The sequence below is a fragment of the Ammospiza caudacuta genome, chromosome Z (assembly GCF_027887145.1).
Source record: "Ammospiza caudacuta isolate bAmmCau1 chromosome Z, bAmmCau1.pri, whole genome shotgun sequence".
NCBI lineage: Eukaryota > Metazoa > Chordata > Aves > Passeriformes > Passerellidae > Ammospiza > Ammospiza caudacuta.
The window spans coordinates 35112911-35140876 of NC_080632.1; the positions used below are offsets into that span (position 1 = coordinate 35112911).

General features: G+C 36.7%; 1 protein-coding gene across 1 annotated transcript in view; it reads right to left on the reverse strand.

The window, feature by feature from the left end:
* The window catches only part of DENND4C (DENN domain containing 4C), a 52184-nt gene that overhangs the window by 5378 nt on the left and 18840 nt on the right, over nucleotides 1-27966 (reverse strand). Inside the window, exons 11-31 of the mRNA XM_058823251.1 lie at nucleotides 26896-27114; nucleotides 25769-25914; nucleotides 24621-24656; nucleotides 24266-24396; nucleotides 23294-23426; nucleotides 22662-22868; nucleotides 21425-21553; nucleotides 20570-20714; nucleotides 20090-20236; nucleotides 17757-17882; nucleotides 16789-16929; nucleotides 14354-15489; nucleotides 13291-13471; nucleotides 11537-11646; nucleotides 8743-8918; nucleotides 7543-7725; nucleotides 5853-6042; nucleotides 4623-4868; nucleotides 3170-3287; nucleotides 1317-1470; nucleotides 171-235 (exon numbers count right to left, since the gene is read on the reverse strand). Of these exons, the coding sequence (XP_058679234.1) occupies nucleotides 171-235; nucleotides 1317-1470; nucleotides 3170-3287; nucleotides 4623-4868; nucleotides 5853-6042; nucleotides 7543-7725; nucleotides 8743-8918; nucleotides 11537-11646; nucleotides 13291-13471; nucleotides 14354-15489; nucleotides 16789-16929; nucleotides 17757-17882; nucleotides 20090-20236; nucleotides 20570-20714; nucleotides 21425-21553; nucleotides 22662-22868; nucleotides 23294-23426; nucleotides 24266-24396; nucleotides 24621-24656; nucleotides 25769-25914; nucleotides 26896-27114 (4119 nt within the window). The remainder of the gene's footprint in view (nucleotides 1-170; nucleotides 236-1316; nucleotides 1471-3169; nucleotides 3288-4622; nucleotides 4869-5852; nucleotides 6043-7542; nucleotides 7726-8742; nucleotides 8919-11536; nucleotides 11647-13290; nucleotides 13472-14353; nucleotides 15490-16788; nucleotides 16930-17756; nucleotides 17883-20089; nucleotides 20237-20569; nucleotides 20715-21424; nucleotides 21554-22661; nucleotides 22869-23293; nucleotides 23427-24265; nucleotides 24397-24620; nucleotides 24657-25768; nucleotides 25915-26895; nucleotides 27115-27966) is intronic.

Sequence of the window (27966 nt, forward strand, 5' to 3'; positions counted from 1 at the left end):
GTCAAAATTAATGGTTCCATCTGAATTATATTCACATAAGAGCAACACCTAAAGACTGACAGTGCAGTTTTTCACTAAAACACAAGTGAATCTTAGAAACAGATTTTATACACTAGCTTTCACATAAAATATCCACAGGGACTATGTATTTCACAGTATTTTTTACTTACCAATGTCAATGTTTTCTCTTCCAAGAGACACCAGAGACAGGAAAAGAATTTCCCTGTAAAAACTCCTAAGGGAATATTTTGAAGGCTGAATTAATGAAAGCTTCAACTATCCTGTTTCCAAAGTCAATATTGAAGACTTCCATTATGTAGCTTCTACAACTGTTCTGTTAACCTTGCTTGTGAAAAAAGTGACCAATCTACATGACTACTAGCTTAAGGTTTTTTAATGCTTGAATACTTTTACTTGATGCAGAAAGCCACATTACTCCCAAATCCTAGTAGTTACATTTTCTACAAAAAATTCCTTTGCCATAGAAATGCTAATAAACAAGAAATATTAAATTACCCACTTTTTTATTATTAATTAATTTCTGCCTGACCATGAAGCAATGTGTGGGTATAGATTTCTTTCAGATCATCCATACTTTTGTTTTTTGTTTCAGAATGTCATAGTCAATCTCAGACACAGGTATCATTAAATAATCAGATATTATTTTTTCCCCTTGTCAAAGTTATAAAAATGCTTCTCTGAGCAGAGCATTCTCTGTTTCTTTTTAGTAACTACAAAACACAGAAACAAAGATGACTTAGTATGACAAACTTCAAACACATCTTGTATCGACTGTAATTTACTTCAGAGTCTCTTCTTTTGTACAAAGCCATCCTTGAACTGCAGCGCAGGTTACAAAATAAAAGAATTATTTACACATCTCCCTCTCTTTGAGACTCACACTGCATCCACTTTTCATAGCCAGTACTCCAGATTGCTAGAATTTCAGAAGACATAACTAGGGAGAATGTTCCACACACTGCAACAGGACACTTGTATTTATCAATTTGCTAGATCTGGAGCAACATCAAAATCTGTGTAATTCATACCTGCATTTTTCTCACTCATTGCAAAATGTCCATTTTTATTAAAGTATCACATTCATCCATTTGATCTGGATGAACTATGCATCTGCATATAGAGTGCATCTGTTCATAAAACACAGGTGTAAAAAAAAATACACATAGTTTTTGGTGGGCACAAATGAAATGGAATCTTCCCCAGAGGTGTTTATAAAATTATCACTATGAAATGTACACAGTTTGATCTTATTTAATTTTTAGTGGGTAAAAACTAAGAAGAGATTATACCCTCACCTCTGTCGTTTCACATCTGGCTTAACTTTCTGTAGGAGGAGGTTGATTGGCTTCATAACATCATTGTGTTGAATACTTAGTTTGATGCTCTCTAACAATGTGTTTGTTGCCTGCTGATCTTCTGCCAGTGTGGAGGGTTTCTTTTCAGAAGAATCTGGGAAGTGGAAACATACAGACTATTACAGTAGTAAAGATTTTTTTTCCCTTTAATAAGCAGAAGTATTTCCAAAGGTGAGATACACATGGGGAACCTCTACTCAATCTAGAGAAATTTGTTATCATGGAAGGACCTTGTCTACCTATAGTCTTCACTCTGAAGTAACTTTATCCAGAAGTTACGGGATGCATCAAGTATCCATGTGCAAGAGGTCCAACATGACAGAGAAATACATGAGACTGAAGAGTACCCAGCATCAGATGTTGCCTGTGATGGTTTATTAGCTCAGTTTTATTTCTGTACTTAAAAATCAGGTTCACTGCAAGAAGATTATTGTTACACAAGGAAAAGAAACAGAAGTGTCACTTTTCTTAGCAAGGAAACTTTTCTTATCAAAGCCCTTCTTGAAAGCCACTTACAATTAACTGATAACTTTGGGATATATATTGAAATAGAAAATGCACAGTCAAATCAAACCGGAAAGAAAATGACCAAGACATTTACCATCATGATTTGTCACTTAAAATGCCACACTCAGAACAACACTGAACTATTATTTTCTAGAAGACAGTGTCATGAAGGAATAGTAAGTCCATGTACTGGCAAAGAAGTAAATTTACAGATTAGGCAGTGAGTACATGGTGTGTAAATGAATTGCAGACCAAGTCTAGTAATTTTCACTACATTGACATGATGCTTGCATCAAATTGACATATATGATACTTTACAAATGTAATTTTGTGTTTTCAGAATATTTTCTGACACTGCTGTATGGCCTGTCTATTTTTCTTCCACATCTCAAACAGGCTCTTTGCTCCTTTGTTTACATATATATATACATACATATACATACATATATATAAGGAATATAATACATATTTATATATGTAAACAATATATACATATTTGTAAACAATATATATACATATTTATGCATCTTCATTCATGGCTAGATGATTTGGGGATGCTTTTCATCTACTGTGGTTACACCAATATGTTTTGTAGAATCTGAGGGAAATAACAAATGTTGTTCTGTGCTCTTAACTGTAATTTTCTGATCAGTCTCTTTATTTTAAGGACATTTTTCAATAAACACCTTTTAATCCCTTAGAATCAAAATTAGCACATGACATAGTTTTTAGCATAGTTTTTAAAAGTTAAAAGATGGAATTAGAAGGTTTTCTGATTATCAGAAGTAAGGAAGTCCTTAAGTTCTTATAAACAGTCTGCCTGGTTTTATGCTTTCTTCTATCTTACTTTTTGACAGTCAGGAGGGCTGCCAAATGTACCTTTAAAGGGACTGGTAATGTTTCATTCATTTACAGCAGCAAAAGATACTTTTTTGTAACTCAGCCTTCTTGTACATGCCTGCATAGCTATTACCAGATAATGCAGTGAAACTGAAGTGGAACTTAAGGCGCTCAAATCAAGTGAGAGTTATTTAGCACCACGTCTACAACAATCAGCAATTCCTCTCCTCTTGTAAGTGTATGACAGGTAATGAGCAGATCAAACTTATTTTCACAACTAATTTGATACCCAGACTATGCGAAGTACCTAAGGGATTGCATATGCTTCAGATACTAAAAAAGATACTGCAGATTGATGGGTTGTGTACGCTTCAGCCACTATAAACCAATCGTTTCTTTCCATAGTCTCTTCTTCCTCTGTTTTCTGTAGCATTTGTTTTACTTACTGAGATTTCTCCAAGATATATATAGGGGCTCCCCGGGCTCTTGATGGAGGTTGATATTGTCCCACAGAAGATGGATGTATACAAGCTTGCTATCTTGAGCAAGAGATGTCAAAGGAAGCTAAAAACACATGAGGGAAGGGAATACATTTTAAAAACACCAGTACAGTGTTATGTTATTTAAAACTCCTGCCCTTTTACTATTTTTGTGACCAAAGCAGGTTAACTTTATTTAACTTGAATCTAACAAACAGGAGCATATGTTGTCCTCTACAGTAAACTGCACTCAACCAGAGTAGTTATAAGTACTTCAGTATTTAATTATCTTTTATAGTTTATCCTAATGTATGAAGAGCATTTAGTTTTCTACAGGCATCTGAAGAAAATATTTTTGAGTATTTATCTGGAAATATCTTTTGTGCATCAGACACAGTACTTGATTTGTACTACTAATCATACCATATTGCAATATTTTCTGACCTGATGAACATTTTGGTATGCATGTCTACGTATTAGCCTTCCCAAAAAGTAGAAAGAATCTTCATATGAATACAAATATGAACTATTTATTTCCATTAAAAATATATGGTGCTCAAAACAACACATATAATTATTTTATAAAATTAAGTGCCTCTGGAATTACTAACACAATAAGAATTACGAGGCAAGAAAAACTTCTCACTTAGTGTGTCTATTTACGTAATAATTACATGACATTATGTCCCATCTTGCTGTTTTCCCTATTAATGCATTGCAGTTTTCCAGGATGCTTTAGATTTCCTTAGTATTGTCTTCAACTTCTTTTCTTGGAAAATTTTTCTCAGTTCTAGGTGGGTGTTTTTTGAAAATCGAGGGAAAGAATTTAAAGGTGAAGTGTGTACAAGTATATAGGAAAATACTAATTTTTTGGCATGCACCAGATACAAACACATATTTAATTTCAATTTGTACCTACTCATAAAAATTATATAGGTTTCAATCTACTCCTTTAAATTAGAAAGGCAAAATACTCAAAAGATATATCTATTCTACATTCTTTTGTTCTAGTCATGTAGTAATGAAACTCGGAGTTTGAATAGCAGAACCTATTCTTGGAAGAGAAAAAAAAATACTGTCCAGTAACTTTAAAGATTATAAACTCAAGTGTGTAACTCACTCTGTGTACTGCAATATATTACAGTTTTTGAGGTCTTTGCAGACACATCTTGTTTCCTATTCTTCAATGAATCTCACTCTCTGGCTTTTCAGTAGAGACCATCTTGACTAGAACTTGAAGACTTGTTTCACACATCTCCCTTCAAGAATCCTTGTGGGAAACAAACTTATCTACTTGTATGATAAAAACCCAAGAACTCATATTCAGCTGTTCAGGAATTATTTAGGCAGTTGTTTGGAACCCAGCTCCCAGTGTTGCTCACGGTAATACCCGCCGATCTAACACGAGGATGCCATTTACCTGCACTCCCTCATTGCAGTGCTCAGACGTCAGAATGAGTCCAGGTAAGTTGCTGGGCAGATCCAATCGTTGGAAATACCAGACTAGGTTCCAGAAGATTATGGGGTGTTGATTGATGAATTTGGATGTATGAATTACTTGCTCTCCCTCATTCTCCAGGAGTGATTCGAGCTCCTTACGCAGTACCAAAGGGCTCAAGTAGGGTACAGATACAGGGGCAGGGTTCTGCTGTTTTATTAAAGGATCCTAAAAACAGAACATGCACAAAAAAAAATTGGTTTGTTTTTTTTGTTTCATTTGTTTTGGGGTGGATTTTTGTTTGGTTGTTTATTGGGGGGGGGGGGTGTGTTTGTTTTTGCTTTTGACTTTGTTTTTTATGAAACCAAAGAAGATTTTTCTTCCAGAAATACTTTTCAGGATTACTTGCCCTGAAAACTTCCATTGCAGAGTTTCTTTTGACATTTGGAAGAAGCTCTGGAGCTACTGAATGCACAATAACTTTAACAGCATCACCAGTTTTTACCGTTGGAGAGTTCTTAATTTTAAAGAACAATCACCTATGCTTTTCCTATTATGTGAGCAAGAAAAAAAATGCTAATTTGTTAGAACTTGTTGCCAATTGTGCAGTTTTAAGCTATCTAAGCTGGTAGCCAGTACCAAGCCTGCAGCAGTGGAAAGTGAAGAGAAATGTCAGTAATTACATGAGCTGTGGAACTGAATCGTGACTTCACATGTTAAGGCAGTCTCTGGAAAATAACAAGTATCAAGAGAGAGGAGAAACACTTTTTTTCACAAGAAAGGCAGGAGTCTCAATACTGCCTCTCACCTTCTCCCATCCACTCCACAGATAAGCCTAACAGAATATACAGTAGGAGTACAAGTAAATGCACAGAAACAGAACCAACTTTCCATCTTGTCATGTGTTGCACTATTGTGTTTATTCAGCTGTTGGCATTGCTTTACTACTGAACTTCCAGTTTTAGAAAGACAAAGATTAGCTTCATTCTGTTAGAGAGACCATTTCAAATCAAGTAGAACTGTTTGTTTGACAAAGTATTGGAAAGCAATTTTAGATTAACTGAATTAAGACTTTTTTCAGTTGTTAGAAGGTGAAAATATGCTTGGTCATTCCCATTCTGCAAATGGACAAGAATGCTACTAGTAGAATATTATTAAATTCATTGTTTTCAGTATTCTTCTCTCAACTGCATATGCAGCTTCTAGACTTACCACAGCTTCCTGCAAACTGTTGGGAAGACTAACTGTCGAAATGCCATGAGACGGTCTCTGGGAGAGATCAATGTTTTGCAGAGGACCTCCCATACTGTGGCTCCGAGTCAAGGACACGCCCCTTTTTGGAGGATTACTGGCATGTGTGGTAATGGTGGTGGGATCTGTAGTCTGTTCTTCTCCCAAATCACTGTGTGAATTTTAGAAGAAAATATGCTAATAGTTCAGCATTTCTATGGCAACAGGAAGGAAGCAGAGGAAGGCTGCCAAGATCCCAAACCAATTTTCTCTATTAATATGAAACTGTATTTTCCCAGTTAGTTCCATTGTTTAGGGAACACAGAACAAAATGCGCCTCAGACCAGTATAAACATCCCTCCTGAAAAGCAGCTAAGTATAACTTGAGATATGCATTTGAAAGTACTGCAGTTCTGTACAGAAACCGTTGCTCTTGTATAACTTTACCTTGCTTTAAAAAAAAACCCAAAAAAAGCAGTCCACAGTTTTGCCAGTCTGTGAAGATTACCTCCTTTTGACTACACTCACTTTTACTTCCTCTTCCCTTTATGTCCTAAGTGTCATAAACAGAACAACAGTATAGCAGAAAGTAATTTAAAAATTGCATGCCAAAGTAATAATAAAAAAATTGTGTCAAACTCATTGAGCAAGCTAATTTAAGTAAAGTCAGACTTTTAATATTTAATGCAGGCAATCAAGACATTTGCAGATCTGAGAATATTCGTTCGGTGCTCCTTTTAATTATAATGGATAAAATTACAGCTTCAACTACAGTGCAGAGGAACAAAGTGAAACAGAAAGTGTCTGCTTCCAGATAATCTGTAGAGAGCAAAGAGATTATTTAGCGGTGACTTTTGGTTCTAAATTTCACTGTAGTTAAAAATACATTGTCACAATATAAAGATGTTAACATAAGCAGTACCACCTCGAATGTTTAGTGTATTAAGACTAATTACTATTGCATTGATTAAAGTTTTAGTTGTCTGACACAGGCATTAGCTCATTACTCTGAGGCACTAATACTCCAGAATTTCAAATTTGATGATTTAAAAAACACCCAAACAATTACAACAAAAGGTAACCATCCCAGCAAAAAGATCACAATTCATTGCAGAATTATTTTAGTTCTTTCCTCATCCAACAGACACCTTCCCCTTAATGCTTTTTTTCATCAAACTGTTTCAAAAATGATATTGTTTTTCAGAGTTTCAGTTATACACAGACATAGAACACTCAGCACAAGTCTTGAGTGCTCCCAGAACTTTCTCTCAAGCAAAGTATTCCAGCAAATTGATTTATTTTTTCCCATAGTGCCTTATTGTTAAATCATACGTACAAGGAAAGGAGGAGCAATGCTTGAATTTCTGTGTGAGTTTACAGGGTGATTGGGTTTTAACCACACTGAGTAGAGGTTTTACCTATTGATCAATACCCCGTGGACATGAAGATTCATTTCTATAGTTGTATCTCTAGAAGCTACTCACTTGATGGAATGAGTTTACTTCAAACTGATAAAAGCATGCTTTAAACATGCAGAAAGTGAGAAAGGAAAGAGATGATCATCAAGTTACAACTGTACTTCACCACATTAGGTATAAAAGCCAACCTTACCCCTGTAAGTGTGGAAGTACTGATGCATTTCTGACAGAACTAACAATCTTGTTTTACCTACCCCTGCTCAGCTGCAGAGCTGGTTTCTTCAGCTATGGTGTGGCTGGACTGCAGGTGATCTGAAAAACTGATCAAGTCAGCAACAGCTGGACTGGTCAACAGTTTCTGCTCCAGAGGATCTGTGGTTAATGGAAGGGTGCCACTCTGTAAACTATCTCCTGAGGTACTTTGCTTCAGGAAAAAGCTGAAGTTACAACATGAATGCGAGGGAGAAAAATACAAAGGTAAAGATATAAGCATAAAATCATAAACTTATTATTTTCTACATTCACTTTTCAGAAGTAGCAAAAGAAGGAAGCACAACATTAAAAAGCTTGACAACACACCATAAATTTCATCCTGTTCCCAGCCCTGCAACTTATACAGGCAGAGTAAATTAACACATACAGAGATTTGATTTGCAAAAGAAGACATCCTACACTGGACATAAACCATTACAAGTGAACTTAGTTTGTCATGGCTTCAAATCAGCAATAGTGTATTAATAGGTGACACATCACTGAAAATGGTTGCTTACTGTAATGTGACATTACAGACTACATGATCATACACCATTCTAAGCACATGACAACACAAATGTGTCTTGCTTTGCTAAGTCTCTGAAGTACATACTCTACAGTTAATACAGATGTTCAATTTCTGCATTAGAGAACTAGTGGAACTTCTGTTTCATAGCAGACCAACCACTACAGTGAGAACGGGAACTTAATTTTAAGTTCCATTTTTCATAGTGCAACTAAAAGAGGTTAAAAACAGCAAGCAGAGAAGCTTGAACTGCAGAAACAATAAGGTAGAGCATCGGGAACCAAGCGCTCCTAACAAATTTGGTCATGGAAAAATTCTTTACTGATAGATTTAAAAACCTCTTCCTATGTTTTTATAAAGTCCATAGGCTTTGTTTTAACATCAAAACAAAATGAAAACTGACTTAAAGCTTCCATACAGTTACTCCTAAAAAGAAAATATGAAAACAAAAAAGTAATAAAAAGGCAACCAGTTCTTTGGGTTTTAGCTGTTTAACAATGCAGCTCAATAGTTTACACAATTTATAATTTCATTCAGTGCAATCATGACCATCGAACAGGCAGTAACATTCTTGCTAACATCTAGATGGGGAAAGATATCAAAGATCCTCTTGTGAAAAAATACAACCATGCACAGGTACAAAGACAGAAATTGAGTATTAGTAAAATGCACTGACCTTGCAGAGCCACGAAGGTCTTTAAATTCAACATTAAGCAAAGGTAGGAAGGTACTTTTACAAAAAGGGCAGGTAGTGTTCAGGTTTGAGTCATCTGCTGTCCACCCAGCCATGATTTCTTCATCATAAACCAAAGCATCACAAGCTCTACATTGAGAGCAGCTTGACATCAGGACCTAGAACAGCAAAGAATTAATATTATCAGGGCTCTTTTACAATTTTTGTAGGCTTAGTACCCATAGAAGTTTAACAGGTACCAGAAGGCCAGTGGGGAGAAATGAGTTCATCACTTCTTTCCCACCATACTCAGAATTATCTCATCCACATTAACTTTTACCTACGAAATAAAGATATAAGTAATTTATTTCTGACATGGAAAAAGCATTACCCCAAAAGGCCACTAATTTAGCATTTGCAATTGCTTGCTTCTATGAAGACTTCAGCATATACAAATTGTTTTGAATTGTATAAGTAAATGCATGTTTACTTATCCAAAAGAGCAAAGAAATCCCACAAAACCAATCAAACACAGAAGAAACCTTTATAATAGTGTGGTGTGTCAACCCTGGCTGGATGCCAGGCACTCACCAAAGCCACTCTAGCAATCTACCTATTCAAGTAAACAGGAGAAGAAAAATATGACAAAAGGCTTGTGAGTCACAATAGGGACAAGGAGATCATTCATCAATTACTGTCACAATAAGGAAAACTAGGGGAAATGAATTTAATTTTCTACCAATTAGAAGTTCAAGTAGGTTAATGAGAAATTATCTACAAATTTTAAAACACGTTCCTGCTACCCCTCCCTTCTTCCCAGGCTTCACTTTAATTTCTGACTTCTCCACCTTCTTCTTTGAAATGGCACATGGAAATGGGGAAAGGGGATTGTGGTCAATTCATCCCATGTTTTTCTGACACTCCTCACACTCTTCCCCTGCTCCAGCATGGGGCTCCTCCCACAGGACACAGTCCTAACACAAACTTCTCCAGGGTAAGCCCTTCCCATGGGCTTCAGCTCCTTACTAGTTGCTCCAGCATGGATCTCCTGCAGGGTCACAAGCCCTGCTCCAGCCTGGGCTCCTCTCCCCATGAGGTCAAGGTGCTGCCAGGAGCACTGGCTCCTGTCTATAGGGTTAGCTTCCTTTGGGCACCCACCTGCTCCAGCACGGCGCAGACGGCTGCAGGCGCATGGCTGTCTCGCTGTGGTCTGCACCACAGGCTGCAGGGAATCTCTGCCCTGGGCCTGGAGCACCTCCTATTCCTCCTTCTGCACTGACCTGGGTATCTGCAGAGGGATTTCCTGTCTTGTGTTTTCACTCCTCTCCTGCAGTTGCTGTTGCACAGCATTCTTTTCCCCTTCTCAAACACACTATGCCAGCATTGCTGCCACTGTCACTGCCTTGGCCAGTGGGGAGTCCAGTCTGGAGCTGGCTGGCATTGGCTCTGTCAGACACGGGGGAAAGTTCTGGCAGCTCTTCTGCTACCCAATCCTTGCCATGCAAACCCAGCACAAGTGGAAAATCAGAATGTTGTGTCCTTACCTAATAGAAGTCTCACCACTAAGGTAGACGGATAACTGGAGAAAAATGGTAAAATTAATCCTGGACTAACTGGAGAATGGACTATATACCTTACTCTATCCTTTTACTTCATTGTTTCAGTCAGAGGGCCCCCAAAAACCAGCCTCAAACACAGCTTCCAATAAATTTTACAGCTAATAGATATTCATTATAATGAAATTTTTTACTTTGCTATACCATTTATATAACACAGTGCAGAAGCTTGACAAGCCTAGATGTCCAGAACACTGAACATAAATGAAAATGACACAGGATCTAGCAAAATAACTGCAGCTGAAAGAAAAACAACCAAGTTAAATGCAGTGATCATTGCCTATGTATCTGAAATCTGAAAGTATCTACAGGTAATAACTGAAATAGAGAACCATACTAAAACATAATTTAATTTGGCTGGGATAGAGTTAATTTTCTTGTGAGAATTCTCTGTAGTCCTGTGTTTCAGTCTTGTAACCAGCTCCATGTTAATTGATAACACTCCAATATTTTAGTTATTGCTGCATAGGGCTTTGTAGATCATCATGGACTTTTTTCATTATGTGCACAACTCAGCCAGCAGGCTATGACAGGACACAGACAGGACAGCTGGCCTCAGCTGACCAAATGACACTGTGTAACATCAAGTTCAGAGATAAAACCCTGTATTTTCCCAGGTAGCTCTTCCTTGAGGTGTCAGGGTGCTGACTGATCTCTGCATTATTATTTTCTTTTGATTGTGTCTCCCTGTTTTTTATTTTTCCCCCATAATTCATGTATTACATTGTCTTTATCTCAACTCTCAAGCTTTTTTCTTTTGCCCTTTCAATTCTGTCCTCCATTTAAAGGGGATTAAGCAAATACCTGTGTGAGGGCCTTGGTGCTGGTTGCTGTCAACTCATCACAATTATTTAGTAACACAATTTTCATAAGGAAAATAAAATCTAAAAGCCCACAAAAATTCCTGTTTCACCTCTAACTTCTCCTTCATTTCAAGTTTTGACCCTTCCCTCAACAACTTTTTCTCTATATATATGATGGATGCATAGAGGTATTTCAGACACTCTTCTTTTTTAAAGCTGCTGTCACACTGCAAGCTACAAGTATTAAGCATTTCTGCAGTAGAAACCAGGAAAAAAATGTTTTGAAAAAAACCAACCACAATGCAACTAAACAGGTAATCAATGCATACAGTACCATTGACTAATTATAGCTTTCATCTATAAGTTTATTAATCTTACCTCCATTGCATAGTTCTGGAAAATGCTGGATAAACTAGTATTATGTGAAGAGCTGTGCTCTGATTTCTCAGAATCTAGAAGTTTCATACTTTTTGGGAATGAAACTTCACCTGTACAAAAAGAGTCATTTGAGTTTTGTTTTCAAGCAAAGAAAAATTAATCCATTCCCAAACAAAATAACTTCTGTTAAACCAAGGCAAGAAAATTGTTCCAAAAGATCTCCAAAGATATGAGTATCTCACTGACATTACAATTACAATATAGATAATGTTCACGATTAACATTTCTATGTTATTATTCTAATAATAATATCATATTAATAATTAATATATTACAGATTAGTAAAAGAAAAACACAAAGAAAAAATAGACTGGTAAAGAGCAGTAAGATTGCTCAATGTATATTGGCCAACTATAAAAAGTTGACTAGCCATGATTTCTTGAATAATACATCCATAAGTAAACAGTAAATGTAAGGACAGCACCAGGTGAGGTGTATGATACCAAAAATGCCATTACTGCACATAGATTTTCCACTTTTAACACCGAACTAAACCAAATTTTTTTTTATTGGTAATGCTAGATTTTATGATTATGAACCTTGTCCAGGACAAGGGGAAAAGGAGTTGGAATACATTCACTAGACGGAAATGGATGGGATCACTCCTAGAAGGCAAAATTATCAGAATTATTTTTTTACAAGCCCAAATTTTTCTCAAGAAAAGAAATCACCACCAGTATCCTCTCATCATAAAGAAGTCTCCTGTGTTTTTTCAGCTTAAGATTATGTTTGTGAACAAATTTTGCATATCCTGTTGACTGCCACTCTTTATAGTTAGCTCTAATAACTAACTGGAACTAGAAGACATCTTGTCAAGATTTTGTGATATGGGGGCACTTTATCTCCACTATGCAAGACAGTTCTTCCTCTCTTGATATTTCTCTCTCTCTGTAAAGCAGACAGCTTTACCATATTTGCATCACTGAAGTATTGTATTACAAAGAGACCTAAACCAACCCCACAGCAGGTTCAGAAACACATCTTTTTTCTCAAAATAAGAATCAAATCTACCTGAATTAAATTTGAACTGAAAAATACTAGATTTATTTTTCCAGTTTTATATGTGGCAGAGAGGAGGGAAGGAAGGTTTGCAACAGGCTCACAGTCATGAACTATTTACCTACATAAGTTCAAATCAAGTATGTATCCAACAGTTCCTATTCCATGGTAAAGATGGATAACTTTTAGCATGTATTGCTTTAGGTTTTTTGTGGGCATGAACTACAGGGTTGTTTTGTTGATTTGGTTTTGGTGGGTTTGCTTCTTTCCTCCCTCAGATGATCTGTCTCTGGTTAGTTATGAAACTATTTGCAGTTGCCAAACTGTTCAGCTTTTCTCTACTAATATTTCACTATTAATACTTTCATGAGTTTACATGAATGAGCAGGTATTTCTTGCTATAACTAGCTAGTAATCTTCCTATCACACACACAGGAAGTATTTTATGGTTAAACTCCTGCATATTGTATCAGCTTTTTATACATTCAACAAAGAGAGAAGCATTAGCTACTTGCTACTGCAAGAGAACAGTATAGAATGGAAGTAAAAACTTGCTTGTAATACTCTAAAGGGCTTGAAATATTTTCACATTAACATAGCTTCCATTGTTTTGAGTGATTTCATACACAACAGTTTTCCCTGATTGTTGTATTATAATCAAATTATCAGAGGAAAATACAACCAAATAATCTCACCTGCACTGTAATGCTGTCTTCCTACATCTCCACCACTGCTGCTACTACCAAGACTAGTAGTGCTCTGTGCAAGCTCATTTGTAAGTAGGCCTGAGACTCCAGTTCTTGATGACAGATTATCTCCTAAAATACTATCTTCAAAGCCCACAGGGAAGTTATAGTCTGGTCGATGGCTTTCTTCCTTTAATGCAAGAAGAAAAAGTAGCGTTTTTGAGTACCTCCACTTCCATTTTTATCCTAAAGAATAAATAATTAAACTAGCAGATTAAGATAAATCTCATTGTAACAAAAATTACCAGATGTAAGATTAAACTTTGTAGCCTCAAAAAGATACTGGACAAAGCAGGAGGATATTGAAAAACTGACAAACTGAGTGACAAAACAATAGTGATATAAATTTATTCATTACAGACAGGAAAAATGATGCAGACACATCATTTGAAGGCACAATAACAAGACATCACAAAAAAAAAGAGGAAGTTACAATATTAATCTCTCTATATCTTCTCTCATTCTTGTCATTAGTATGTGAAATGTTTTACTCTGAAAAACACTCTGTTAGTCACAGAAGAACCATAACACTTAGTTTCCAAATTCCTGATAAGTAAATTTACTAGATCTCAGGCTGTACTTTATTACTTTCAACTTTGACCCTCACCAATCTGACTTCCTGGGTTTGTAATTTATTTTCACAACCTAGTTTTCTAAAGTAAGACAGGGCAATATGGCATCATTTAAGGTGACATACATTTGTACTTTTCAGGGTTTCTTGGTTTGGTTTCTTTACATATAAATAAAAAGATTAATAAAGAAATGGGAGATTTTTGTTGAGAACAAAAAGCTAAAACTTACTGCATTGAGACCATCTAATTTCCTTTTGTCTGAAAGGTGAGAGTTTTTTAATGGCAAGGAAAAACACCATAGATAAAGTGTAGTTTTATTAACTAATAGAAGTCAATACTTACTTAAAAAGTAAAAAACACCTAGAGAAGCAATCTTCTGAACATAGAAGTTAGCCCTCTAACTTTGCGTCCCCGAACTTTTCATACTGAAAAACACTTACCTCATCATCTGAGTAACTATATGCTGATGTTACCACTCCCCACATCTTACTGGCCACATTGGCAGCCTGCTTCATGCCTGATTTCAAAACATCAATTTTTGGTCCAGACAGTATATTGTCTAACTTCAGACTGGATAAAGTTGTTACGACAGTTCCCAGTGAGCCATGCGGGGAAGAACGAGCCAGTCCTGTCAAAGATGATGACCGCTCCTTTTGAATTTGTGGGTGAGTTTGTTGCTTTGATCGTACAGTGAATGTTTTGGATCTGCAGACAGAAGGACTTCTTCGACTTTCATAACACTTGGAGGACGGCAGGATGGGATCCAAGGGCAGGCTTGACCTTCGTTCTTGGGAGTGACCAAGTGTACCAGAAGCTTCTGCTTCCTTATCTGGCTTGTGCAGTTCCATGCTGGGAAACTTACTACCCAAGGGGTTCTTCAAATTCATATAGCTCTCTATTTCATCTGCCAAATTACGTGCTGCAACTGGTGACATCAACTTTTCCCCAGATTCTGGATAACCTGGTTGTATGCTGTCAGTAGCTAGCAAAGACAGAGGGTCCAAGCCTACTTCAACATCTTCCCTTTCAATAGGCTTAACCACTCCATAAAAGCTATTTCTTTTAGCAGTTGCATCTTTGGATTCAGGTTTCTGGTTTTTAAACTCAGCTGACTGCTCAAGATTTATGTCTTCCACTGTGGTCATGTTTCCATCTCGTCCATTCTCAAGATCCTCCTGTTCTTCCCCAGGTTCTTCCAGCACTGGTGAAGACCTATGTTCTAGGTCCCAATCACTCTGAGTCACACCACTCCAAGTGCCACTCATGTCAGAAACCTGCTGGTCAGTGATATTTTCAAAGCTGTGGGATTTAGGTGAAGTTTTGGTCCCAGATAAAGCTGCTGTTAAGATCTTGGCATCTGCTCCCATCATTATTGCTATTTCTTTAGAATGCAAGTCCAAGCTGCCTTTTTTCAGCAGCATTCCAGCTCTGCTTTCACTACTGAAACTGCAGCTTCTCTCTGAAAACAGTTTTTGTCTCTTCTGTCTTTTTTCACTTGTCTTCTTAGAAGAAACATCACCAAAGACTGAATCTTCAACTGAATCCTGAGTTATGAACAGTGGGCTAGAAACTGTTTCTGAAAGAGAAAATGCATTAATAATATGGTATCCATAGCCACCAAAAATGCTTATTTCCTGAAACCATGTGAAATCTCCTTAATCTCCTTACATAGAGAAGACTGGGAGTACTACATTTCCAATATATCCATTCAGAAGTTACACTAGCATGAACACGTTATTTCACTGCAAAGACATCCTGCATATCAAAAGCCACCTACTCTTTGGAATCAAAGCTGCTTATGGCTTCTACGTTCTTTCCCTGTGCCAACACCCAGAGAGTAAGTACTACATCCATGAACTAAAGGAAACTACGATTTTAAATAAAAGTTACTCTGGTTGGTTTTGGTTCCCCCCCCCCCCACAAGAGCTACATTCAAGATCGAAACACCAAACACCATAGTTCATTCTGGTTCTGAAAAAAAACTATAATGTGTGTCTGGTCAATACAGATGCATTATTTAATTTATGACACAGATGTATATTTAGAAAATACTAATTAAGTTTAGCATGTGGAAGCCATAAATAAATCTTATAAATGTTCCTATTTCCTATGGGTAATTTGGAATATTTACTACCTAGACAGTTGTGTTAGCAAAGTAAAAATCTTCATAAGAATGGAAATTCTACTATATTAGGACCTCAAGAGAAGACGTGTTGCACCACATCCACCTGCTGGAGAATGTTTGAGTCTCACATAAATGCTGCTTCTTAGCTAGACATGTGTTCTCATAATTGCCAAAATGTTCCAACAAACTTCTTACCTGCAACTCTAATCTGTGCTATCAAGCTACACTGAAGCTGGACTACCTTATCTTAGTAAAAAACGGACAGAAAGGCAGAAAAAAAAAATGGATCCCCAAGATTTGGCTTTTATATATCCATAAATCTTCTTCATCACAAATCTTGAGATAAGTAAATAAATTTTGTATTGCACAAAGACAACACACATTGTTCCTGCATTACAGAATGGCAATGTAAGCTGCAGGAATAGAGACAGACTTGTCCAAGATCAGCAAGGTTTAGATGACAAAATCAAGACTGGACACACTATTTCTCTTTGTTTCCTACTGTACTACTGAAACACTCTCAGTGCAGGGCAGGGAAAATCTTGATTTCAGTCTACAGAACAGTGATTTTCAACCTTAGAATCTAGAGGTTCCTTCTATATTACCTGCACAGGGTAATGGTGGAAAGCAAACATTGTGCAAGACATCTGCACCTTGAAAGAAGTTCTATTTCTTTTCATAATATGAAACAGATTGCAAAACACTACAGCACAACAAGATCAGGACTTTAGCAAGCTCTGTTTCACTCACCATCACTGCCCTTCCTTCCATTGCTATCAAAAATGCCTGATGGAACTTTCACAATACTGTTACCCCAAGCAGGTGGATCAGCTGGACTCGGAGTTTCTATATTCAGCTGTTGCTTTTCATAAGATTTTTCTGTACAAATCTCTGCAAGAAAGAGAATGTGAACATTAGGAGATAGATAGATATGGATATATAAAGTTAAGATTTAACTTAGTAATTATTTGCGCTGGTACATAAAATATAAACTCCAACTGTCACCTTATGTAATAACAAACTAAAGGATCAGTCCTACTAGGTACTGAGCATTTCCTGGAAGCAATACTCAGAAAGGTTGCCAGCATTATGCAGAGAGTGCTTAGCTGTTCACAGGGTTATAGCATTTGCCAATTTCTTCCCATGGTATTTTTTCAACTAACCAAAGTATAATAAGAACAGCAGTTCACAGATTTTCATGCAGGGCAATTTGTTTAATGAGAGCTTTAAAAGCCCTAACTCACATAATGGATCTCATAACTCAGATATGAAACAAATTTAGTAAGGAAAACAACAAAATACAGAAAAACTAAGGGCAAAATTTGAACAGAAGACAGGAGATGATCCTAAGACTGTCTATAGCTGGGAAGAGTTTGTGAGAAAAAGTAGCGCCTTTTATTAGGTCAACAGGTACAGCTAAAATAATTATCAAGATTTCAAACAGATAAAAGAGGGAAATTGAATGTAAATTACTGCATGCCCCAACATTTGTCCATTTTTTCCATCTATATTAAGTTGATCTAATAAAAGGCTATTTCTACCTATACACATTCCACTCCTATAATTTAGGACATAGAAGTAAAATAACTATATGAAATCTACCGTATTCTGAGCACTGGAATACTATTAATTCAATACACTGAGCATCTGTGGTATTCTAATGCATGAAACACATTTATTATCAAAAGCCTTCACCAACATAAACATGCATACTTAACCTCCTATTAAGTCTTCAAGGTTAGAAGAAATATCTTTCTCTACGTGTGTTTCAGTTGCAGGAAGACTATCCTCACCATGTCTCAAGAGTTCATCCTTGGATCTGTAACCCTGGTCTGAATGACCACCTGTTACAAAAAATACAAACACATGCTTCAAGCTCATTCTCCCTTCCTAAATTTGTTTTCAATAAGAAAATAAAAGATCTGAAATTTATTTGTTTCACATGTTATCTCTCCAGAAAAGTTCATGTTAAGATCTCCAAAATGTCTAATTTGTGGAAAGACCTACTCAACTCAGTGATGATAACACCAGAGATAATTCAGCTATACTAATCCAAATTTACTTTTCTAATTATACTAAATATGAGTTATTCGCCTAGGAGCACTATGGTGACTAACTATTTTTAATGCACTGTATCTGCTCTCCTTCCTTTCCTATCACATTAGCATGAAATATTTATCTGCTGGGTAGGCTAAATTCTCAAATGCATTAACAAAAGAAATTTAGACAAGCACAGCCATAATTGAGCAAGCTTCTAACAGTGAATACAGCCCTGGAAAAAACCTGTACTATAAACTGTGCTATATCTTTGCACTGTATGCCAAAGTATAAATTGTAATAGAAAAAAAAGTAAAACTACAAAGATTTTTTTAAAAGTCTGTTCCTCTGCTATACTAGTTAAGCTTGCCAGCTGTAACTCACTAAAAACCCAAAAGTTTACAGTAATCAAAGAAATCTGTCACATGAAAAAATACAGAAAGTCTCTTTTCTCTGTTTTTTTTTATCTGAAGTGCTGCTGCATGTGCAAAAAGACAAAAATTCTACATGGACACATTTCACAGCAACATGTTAAACTGGATTGTTCATATACTTCAGAGTACCTACTAGCACTCATTACTGAAACAAAAAAGATCAAAGTAAGTTATTGAGTGTGAAAGGTGTTAGGAAGCTCCATAAAATTTGGGTGACAGATACCATTCATCTACCATACATATCACTGCTATTTATTTTACCAACAAATAACAACTATGTTAAAAAGAATTAAAAATCTGAGCAGCCATCAATTAATACATTTTGCTACTATATTAAAAACTTTATATATAGAACATTGAGTTCTGACATTCGCAGGTGATTATTTTTTCCTCTGTCAGATTTTCAGTAATGTTAGTATCCCTGCCTTGAGCAGAAGTATCAATACCCCATCAATAAATGGGTGAATTACCTGCAGGAGTAATATTCAAGGGTAGAAATAATGCACACGTGCATCCAAGGCTTCACACCATAAGTCTGCACCCCACACCGTGATAGCCAAGGACAAATGCAGCACCCAAGAGACAGCAAAGAGCAAAAAGCAGAGCAACAAAGAGCAGAGAGAAGGGAAGTTCAGTAATCTAGGCAGACATATCAGATGAAGCACAGAGATCAGACTCAAAGTTCTCTTTACAGAAGGGCTCAAGATATTAAAAACATGAAGAGTGTGCAAGAATAATTTTGTGCATTAAGTTTTGAAGTACACACAGAAAGGAAGTTTAGTTGAAACTGCACAGGTAGGATGTGATCAGTACTAGAGCAGATAAGAAGAACCATGCATTTTGTCCTGTCATCCTAAATGATTAACTTCCTGTGTACTCTTTTCACTTCAGTTTGTCAGGAGGAGTGCACACTATGTTTAACGTGGAGTTTTCCTCCAGCTTATCACCTGCCTTTCCATTCCCACAGTGTCTCCTGAAAACCGTATGACAAGGTTCTGACAATTTCTGTATTTATTTCAAAGGTTAGCCACTACTATTAAGACACTTGAATACGGTGTTTAAAAGCATAGTTTTACCATAACCTAACATAACATACTAATTGCATGAATGCTAATTAGACCTTTCTGAGATGTTATCAAGGAAAAACATTTTCAAGTGTTACCTTCAGATCACCTCACCAAACATCATTCTTTTCACAGAAAGATTTTACTGACATGGACTACCACTTCTGTGAATAAATGACAGCATGCAAAAATTAAACAGCCTCATATGTCAGAGGCTTCATACCTTTTCTGAAAGTTAACACAAAAAGCAGGGTACGTGAGACCACAGCAAAACATTTCTTTTCATATAACAGTATTTCTGCTATGGTACATTCTGAATTAAAGCATGATGTGAAGTAAAGGAGAAATGTTCAACAATAGTGTGCAACAAAGTGTACTTTTTTATGCAAGTTAACTCCACACTTCTCTACAGCCTCAAGAAGGGAAAGCAGTAGTTGTAAAGGGGAAATCAACAGGAGACTACAAAATTTAGCCTTTTGGGGAACTGTTAGTAGTAAACCCAGCAGAATCTAGTACCTGTGCTAGAGTGATTATCAGCGGAATCAAGCCTGACTAAGTCACTGACGAAGAGGGTGTGCTCCCCACTGTTAGCATCATTAGAACTATCCACGCTACCATGGCTCACCATGTCCCCATCACTTCCACCCGTGGGACTCCGCAGAACTAAAGACATGAACAAGAGCTGGTTAGTAAGAGAGGACTTAATTATTCAGATTTTTAAATAAATCTAACCTCTTCAGACAACAGTAAACACTTCTGCTCACACATATCAAATAAGAGTATGAGATTCTGACAACAGAAATCAAGATAATTAATTCTTCAGTATGCAAAAGACATTCTAATCCTGTTATAAGCATCAAGTTGGCAAATATCAATTTTTATACATTTAAGGACAGATTTTCCACTTTCAAAAGCCACAATGTTAGCTGCAATCCCTCTGAAAGTACGTTATGCCCTTGTTCACCAGAAAAAAATCTATTTCAACTAAGTCTTTACCTGGTATCACAGGCACTTGTGGGATCTGCATTGATTTCTTCAGGCACTGCCTAAACTGCACTGTGCCATGAACTACATTTCGTACCTTTGTCCACAGGAATATGCCACTGCGGTTACCACTAGGCCAAGAAGACTCTAAAACCGCCTGCAGAAAGAGACATTTTGCAATAACAGAAAACAGTATGAAAGTTACATTAAAAAAATTAGTACGGTGAGAAGCTTCACCCCTGCCACCAATAAAAAAAGCATTTAATGCCAACCATGTGAAGTAGGACAAAAACCTGAATTTTTATGAGCTCTTCCCTTTTATTCCACAGGTCAGTACAAAACAGTTGAGTATAACCAGACAATGGATTAAAATTATTTTAATTAAACAAGGTGGGTTTTGTTCTTATATTTTGATAGTAACAGACGACCATAGTAACACCTCCTTTCTTTTTCCTTTATATAGTTTACCATGAAGTGTCATCAGGAACTTGGAAGCAAGGAAAGAGAGGGAGGCTACTTCAAGTTGCCTAATTCCAGCCTTCATCCATTCTGGATCTTGCTATCCTAAAGAATACACCTTAGAATAGATTTATTGGATGTGGAAGCACTAGATGGTTCCAAAATTTGAAAATGGAAACAGTGTAAATCTGTATTTCAATAGAATTTTTGGTTAGCCAAACAGCATGGGAATGTAAATTTAACATTGTAGAACCATTTAGTGTAGATTCAGTCATTCTGTAAGCATGTCCAAAAGGATGGCTTGACTAACAGAATCAGCAAGTCCAAGTGAAGAGCTGCAAAAAACAACCTTAAAAACATGCTACCGGATATTGGGAGTGACAACTGCAAAAGGCACTGGACCCTTACCTTATTGTAATAACCATAGGTGATGGCATTTGGCTGTATTCCAGCATTTTTCATTTCAAAAAGAACTCTCACAGCCTGAACAGGCTGACCCCATAGTCCACAGAGCTGCATTACTACTCTGTAACAGACCTGACAAGATACAGAAATGTGTAAATGGACTAAAGACGAGAATTTTGAAGTGTCTTAACCTCTTTCCTGATTTCCAACTTTTACGCATGTAAAAAGAAAAACTAAGAACAACTAGTTAGTCCATAACATGCTACAGCCAGAAGAGGGAGCAAAAATTAAAGAACAAGTCACAGAAACTGAAATGACATCAACAGTCACACTGTTGACCATGTCAATTTTTTTTTTCCACTCAGGTCTGTTGTTTGAGAAATAAAGGAGATAAGGTGCCTGTTGGAGAATTTTGTTCAGACATGGCTTATAGAGTTTTCTTCAGACATGCCATAATCACATACAGCTGGTTAAAAAGTAAAAGGCAGCTGTAAGCAGCAAGTTCTCAGGCTCGTTTCTGTAAACAGCAGAAGTTCTCAGGTTGTTTTTTAATAACAAGTAAATACCTTGTCCTTGGATAGTGATGGGAAAGCAAAGTGACAAACATGGAGGCCTTGAGAACAGTCAATAACAGGATGAGAAAAACAAGTTTTGGTCTCAATAAGAAACCACCGGTATTGAAAACAAAAGGAGGGGTTGGTGTGTAATCTGTAGCCAATATGTATGAACTTAATTAACACGATTATAAAAATGTGCATGCTGGATAAATAAATTGGAGTTCGATGCTGATCAATTAAGATGGGTCGGCTCCCTTCGCTTCCTCAGGTGCCCACATGAAAAGCATGACAACTTGCTGCTGTGTGCCAGGGGATACTACTGAAAGAGTTGTATGCTGCACACAAACCCATCATCCCTTCAGTGCAGTAAGGCTGCAAAGCACTAATTAAAGTGCAATAAAAACCAGGGATATTCAATAACTTCCTTCTGGAAGTCATCTGTGAGAAGACTAGCAACACTGAGTTGGAGTAGACCCAGCATACACTATACTGGGGATAAAAAAGAGACTAAATTTCCAGTTGCTGTAGTTAATTTCCAGTTGCTGACTTGAGATGATTTTAAGGTGGCTTTAAACACAGGTCCAACCATATGTATGCTTAACCTGGTGGTGTCAGCAAAACACACTGTGGTTGCACCTTGTCTTCTATTTCACAGTCATGGTAACTTTTTGATTTGCACTTGCCTCATCTAGTGGTTCTACTTCGGTTTTCCTCATTTTAATCAGAACATCATATGCCTGTTGCAGTGCTTTGACCTTGGGATGTGCAACTCTGACATAGGCTGGCAGGCAAATAAACCATAGGCTGTAACTATGACTGAAGAGACACTTAGCCCACTGAGAGGGGCTTACATAATATTTCTTGGCTAATTTATGGGCTGTTTTTATCTCCTGTAAGGGTGAAACAAAACACAAAATCAGATAAAAGACATAAGATCTTGAATCTAAAAATCTAACTTAGATGCTGGCTTCTGAGCATTTAATAAAAATAGACACATATTCAGCTTAAGATGCCTTTTTACCATTCTCTTATTAAGATGCTCTGCAAACAAACTCTAGCATCAGGATCAATCTTTTTTTCCCCACACTAAGCATTAATTTCAATTTAATTTTATATTACAGTCTAAATCTTAAAAATGCATTTGACAATAAACTGTAATCTGAGATGGTAATTTTTTAATCTCTTCTGTTTCTTTTATTTGTAAGTTACAGAGACCAAGTCTCTAACTTATAGTATAAACAGGCAGTGGCAGTTTTACCAAGAAAATTTGTATCTTTCAGTGATCACACAGTGATTACAGTGAGACTCATCTGACCTGTTTTGTCCTCTTTGCCATGAGTGCTGGACTATTTGAAATGCTGTTTCCAGCTGGGTGTCTGCTGAAGGAGAGCTTGAGCTCCTGTGGCCTGTCAAAGAGCTTGAAATCTAGCCGTGGGAAGTTTTTATAGCTATATGGATGATTTAAAAAAAAAAAAGAAAATAAAAGTTTTTCACATACCTGCTCATAGCAGGAAAGCCATACAAAGACAACTGATATGGGGAAAAATAACAAACAGGAGAATAAAGAACCAGGAGAAAAATAAAACAGCAAGATACTTTTAGCCTTATTCACAAATATACTACAAGAAGATGCCTTGGACATTAAGCCCCCAAAGACAATGGAAATAAGAACCAGACTGCTAACCATGTCACGAAGGTCAGGAGAGCACAGATGTGATTAACAAGGACAACAGCAAAAACCAGAACACTCATGATCCCATGATCAAGAGAGACAGGAAGAAGGGAAGAAACAAATTGCACCCAGTGTGTCTGAAACTCCACACTTCTTGCACAGGGCTGAAAAAGACTGAATGCAAGAAACCTGAAAAGCGGAGCACATGTTTTGCTTTTTTGGTTCACCATCTGCAGATCAATAGTACTCGGTAGAGTCATAACCCACCCTTCATCATTCCCAACACGGAACAAAGAGCACTGCACTTGCTACAAAATACACACAAATGGTTCAAACAGGAAGAAGGACACTGAATACATGCAGAAAAGTATTACTATAAAGGTGGCAAGAAGTTATTGAAAAATTAATATCATATTCCACATGCCCTTACATATACACACCCAGAACACTGATTTCTAGAGGTTAAGAAACTTACCAGATTCTGGGCAGTTCATATCTTTCAAAGAGTTGTTCTGAATGCTGTCTTAAGGCAAGTCTTGCACCAGCACAGAACATCTGCCCTGCTAACCATCACAGACACCCTAGTTTCACTCTATGTGACTGTCTAACTTGTACCTGTATTTTGGTACTCGGTCCTGTCCATCATCAGCTGGTGGTTCTGGTGGCATTATGAACACTGTGTGTTCACTTTTTTGTGACTCATCAAGCTCAATCAAGCGTGTATCTTCAACAGAATCTACATCAACCTGAAAACAGAGTTTGGACATTAAGTACAGAGTTTATCTTTGTAACAAAATGTCCTTTACAATGTCAATTATGTTGGAATATGTAAAAATATATATTTAATATACACTGTATTTGTATATAAATTATACTTGTTCTAATTACTCAAATATCAAGTCTACAGCCTTGTATTTGCATTTTCATTTCATGATCAGATATTCCTAAACATTTTCAAGGGCAAAAGTACCTTCTCTCCTTTTTCCGTTCCTTTATCTGGAAAGAGCTGGGAAAAGAAAAAAAAGATTAAGAGTTTCTTCTCAATTCAAAATCAAAATCCTAAATAATTATATTAAACCTGTGCTACTTGCTAAAATATTAAAGAAGAAATGGCAATTTTCCATATAACTATAGAAGCAATTCACCTCTTTTTCAAATACTTCAGTGAAGAATCAGCAGTAATCAGTAATTCAGTAATCAGCATACTTTCAATCTGCTGACATCTACTGAATACGAAACCCTTAATCTATCAAAGGAAAACGCTTTCATTTTATTTAGTTGAGAGAAATTCCTGTTTTGCAGCTTTTTCCAATATGACAACCTGCAGTAATAAATTATTAACAAAGTATTCTCTAGATGTATACTCCACATTTAGCATAGAAAAGGAAACGCAAATAAACTTTTGTCCATTCACAAATATTAATCTAATTAGAATCAATACTAAATCAAAGACTCACAGTCTATAATAACTTGTTAATTTGAAGGCTCAAAAACTTATTAATATGAAGGCTCTCCCAAAAAGAATCATGTACATATGCCTTAAAAAAAATACAATTCTATAACTTGTAACTTTATTATTGTAAACTTGGAATTGCAGAGATGAGGCTATAAACTCCATTACCTACCTAGACCAAAACTATACTGATGTGACTACAATAAAAAAAATAAAAAGAAAAAAAAGGAGCAATCTTTCTCCTAAAACATGCATGTAATGAGAAAACTACATAAACCAGTCCTGACCACATCTGAAACACTAGGCATGTTTAAAGTTAAAATTGTGGGAAAAACTACAATGATGTTTTTGGTCATGGCAGATGACCACTGGTAGCAATTCTACATTAGAGAGAGGAAATGGATGGTATTTTCCTGAAGTGTCAGCTACTGGCGATTCTCACATTATCTTATATATTGAAATCCTACAGGCCTTTAATTGAAATTTTCTCCAACAACACAGGAATTATGATCACACAAGAAGATGAAGAAAGGAAAAAGCAATAACCACCAAGAATTCCAATCCTTTTGAATACTCCCTGCAGAAGTTATGTACCTTCCCAACTAACGGACAGGACAGTAACACAAAGTGAACAGAAGAATATTATGTAGTAGTATATTTTTCACCTTTTCTATGCAGTCATCAAAAAATGCCAAGCCAGTATCCTTGTCACTCACAAAACTGCACTCTTCAATAAAGCGGCTGAATATCTGTGTCTTGGTGAGATGCGTGTAAAACTTTGTATAGGCCCGGTCTCTGCTTTTTAAAAATCCTGGTAATAAAAGGGAACACACAACTAAATACCAGTTAAAGTTCCATAAGAAATTAATACATGAAATGAGTTAATAAACATAAATCACATAAATCAATAATCAATATAAATTACTGAAGAGGCTAATACATAAGTATTTGCTTTATCAATAACAACTACTTATATCTATTTGCATTTGGAAGATTAACAGCATTTTTAATAGCTATTTTTTTTTACATCCTTGGCCACCAGTCACACCCATGTAATCCTTTCTCACTCTGTTTGTTGATTCATTGCACAAAAAAAAGATTACCTTGTATAAAAGCATCCAACAGCTAAAACAATACTAAAATAAAAATTACGTTATTCTAAAAGGTGATGGGCTTGATAAAATTGAAAACTCTACAAATGATTACCTAAAAATCTCTTCTCAAATATCTTACCTAGTACTTCTTAAAAAATCAACAACCCCAAAAGAAGAAACAAGACCCAAAACACCACCACAGACAAAACCCCTGTGACATTTTATGTAGCATCTGACTCATGAACAGATCTGAATAGTTAACAGCGATAAGGGAAGTGACATTTGCCAAGTATCATTTATTGCTTGCCATATTTCGGATTTCTGCCCCATTTTCTACTATTTTTCCATTTCTATCAAGATCATTACTGAGCTTTTAGCACTTTTGCATCATAGAGGCTGAGAAATATTTTTTAATTCCCAAGAGATGCCCTTGCAGAATATGCCATGATGAGAGGGAACCATGCTACTAAAAAAAAGCTTTTTCTAATACTGGAGCTAGGGCAAACCTGCAGTCCTATATGTATGTATCTGTGTTCCAATCAACTCTGAATAGCTTAACTTTAGACAACTGCAATTTTAAATATTGCCAAGAACTGTACAACCAAAGGGAACTTTGACCTTTTACAGTTATGCAGCTCTTCAGCTCTGAAGTTGTAACACTGCCAATGCTATCAGCAGCTTGTTTGCCTCACCCTCACCTTGATGATCAAACAATGAATCAGCAGCAGTTGCTTTATTTGAAGGTGCCTGTGTGATTGGCTTGAGGAATGTTCTGTAACCCTTCAAAATAGATGCCATGAAACGGAGAAATGCTTCCTGGATCAACATCTCAAGTTCTATCATCTTCTTATGCCAGGAGAAATCTGCCTCTATAGGAGTCATTTCCACTGCAGAGCCTTCTTGAGTCTTCCTGTGAACTAGCAATGAGCAACACATACAAGCCTTTAATAAAGATTCAGTGCATTAAAAAAATTGTTTCTATTTGCCCATGTTCATAAGTGATAAGCACTAGAAATCCCGTGATTATTTTCCAGTTGAATGGGTTGACATTAAAGGTTACCTCAAAAGTGTATTTTCCTAACTCATGTAGCAGTCTGTGACACAAAACAAGGATGTCAGCTCAGTTAATGTTACTTCATACTCAACTGAATATAGTCTTTAAATATAAACACAAAGCACCATGTGTGGTAGTTTTTTACACTCCCTGGCCCAGCCAAGCTCCTTTTGGGCTGCTTTACAACCTCCTGTTTCCTCAGGCATTCTCTCTAGGCCTTAGCAGTTCAGGTCCCCTTCAGCTCACCAGAAACACTGGCTGTTCTCAGGAACTGCTGCTGCTTAAAAAACAGTTCTTACCTAATGGATAGTCTTGGAACACAATTTGACTGAATCATAGCTTAAACAGATTATTATTATTATAATAATAATTATTATTATTACTACTACTACTGGACTTTTTAGGAAAATTCCAGTAGTTTTCAGTCCACAGGATGAAGACTGACAGATGACTGAAGATATTAATTTTGTGACACTATGAAGATTAGTCCTAAGCCAGGTCCTCTTAGCTCTACCTGGGCAGCCGTGACTGCACCAGCACCTAATTCTCAGTGGGACCTCTCTGAGCCCACCAGCTCTCTAGTTTGCCATGCCATACTCTGAGGACCACAGCTGAAACCTGCTGACAGGGTCTGGGCTATCCCCTCCAGTACTGGGTACCACCCAATCCTCAAAGCTCAACCTGTCACCCCTTGAGTGTTGTCAGGGGATGGGAT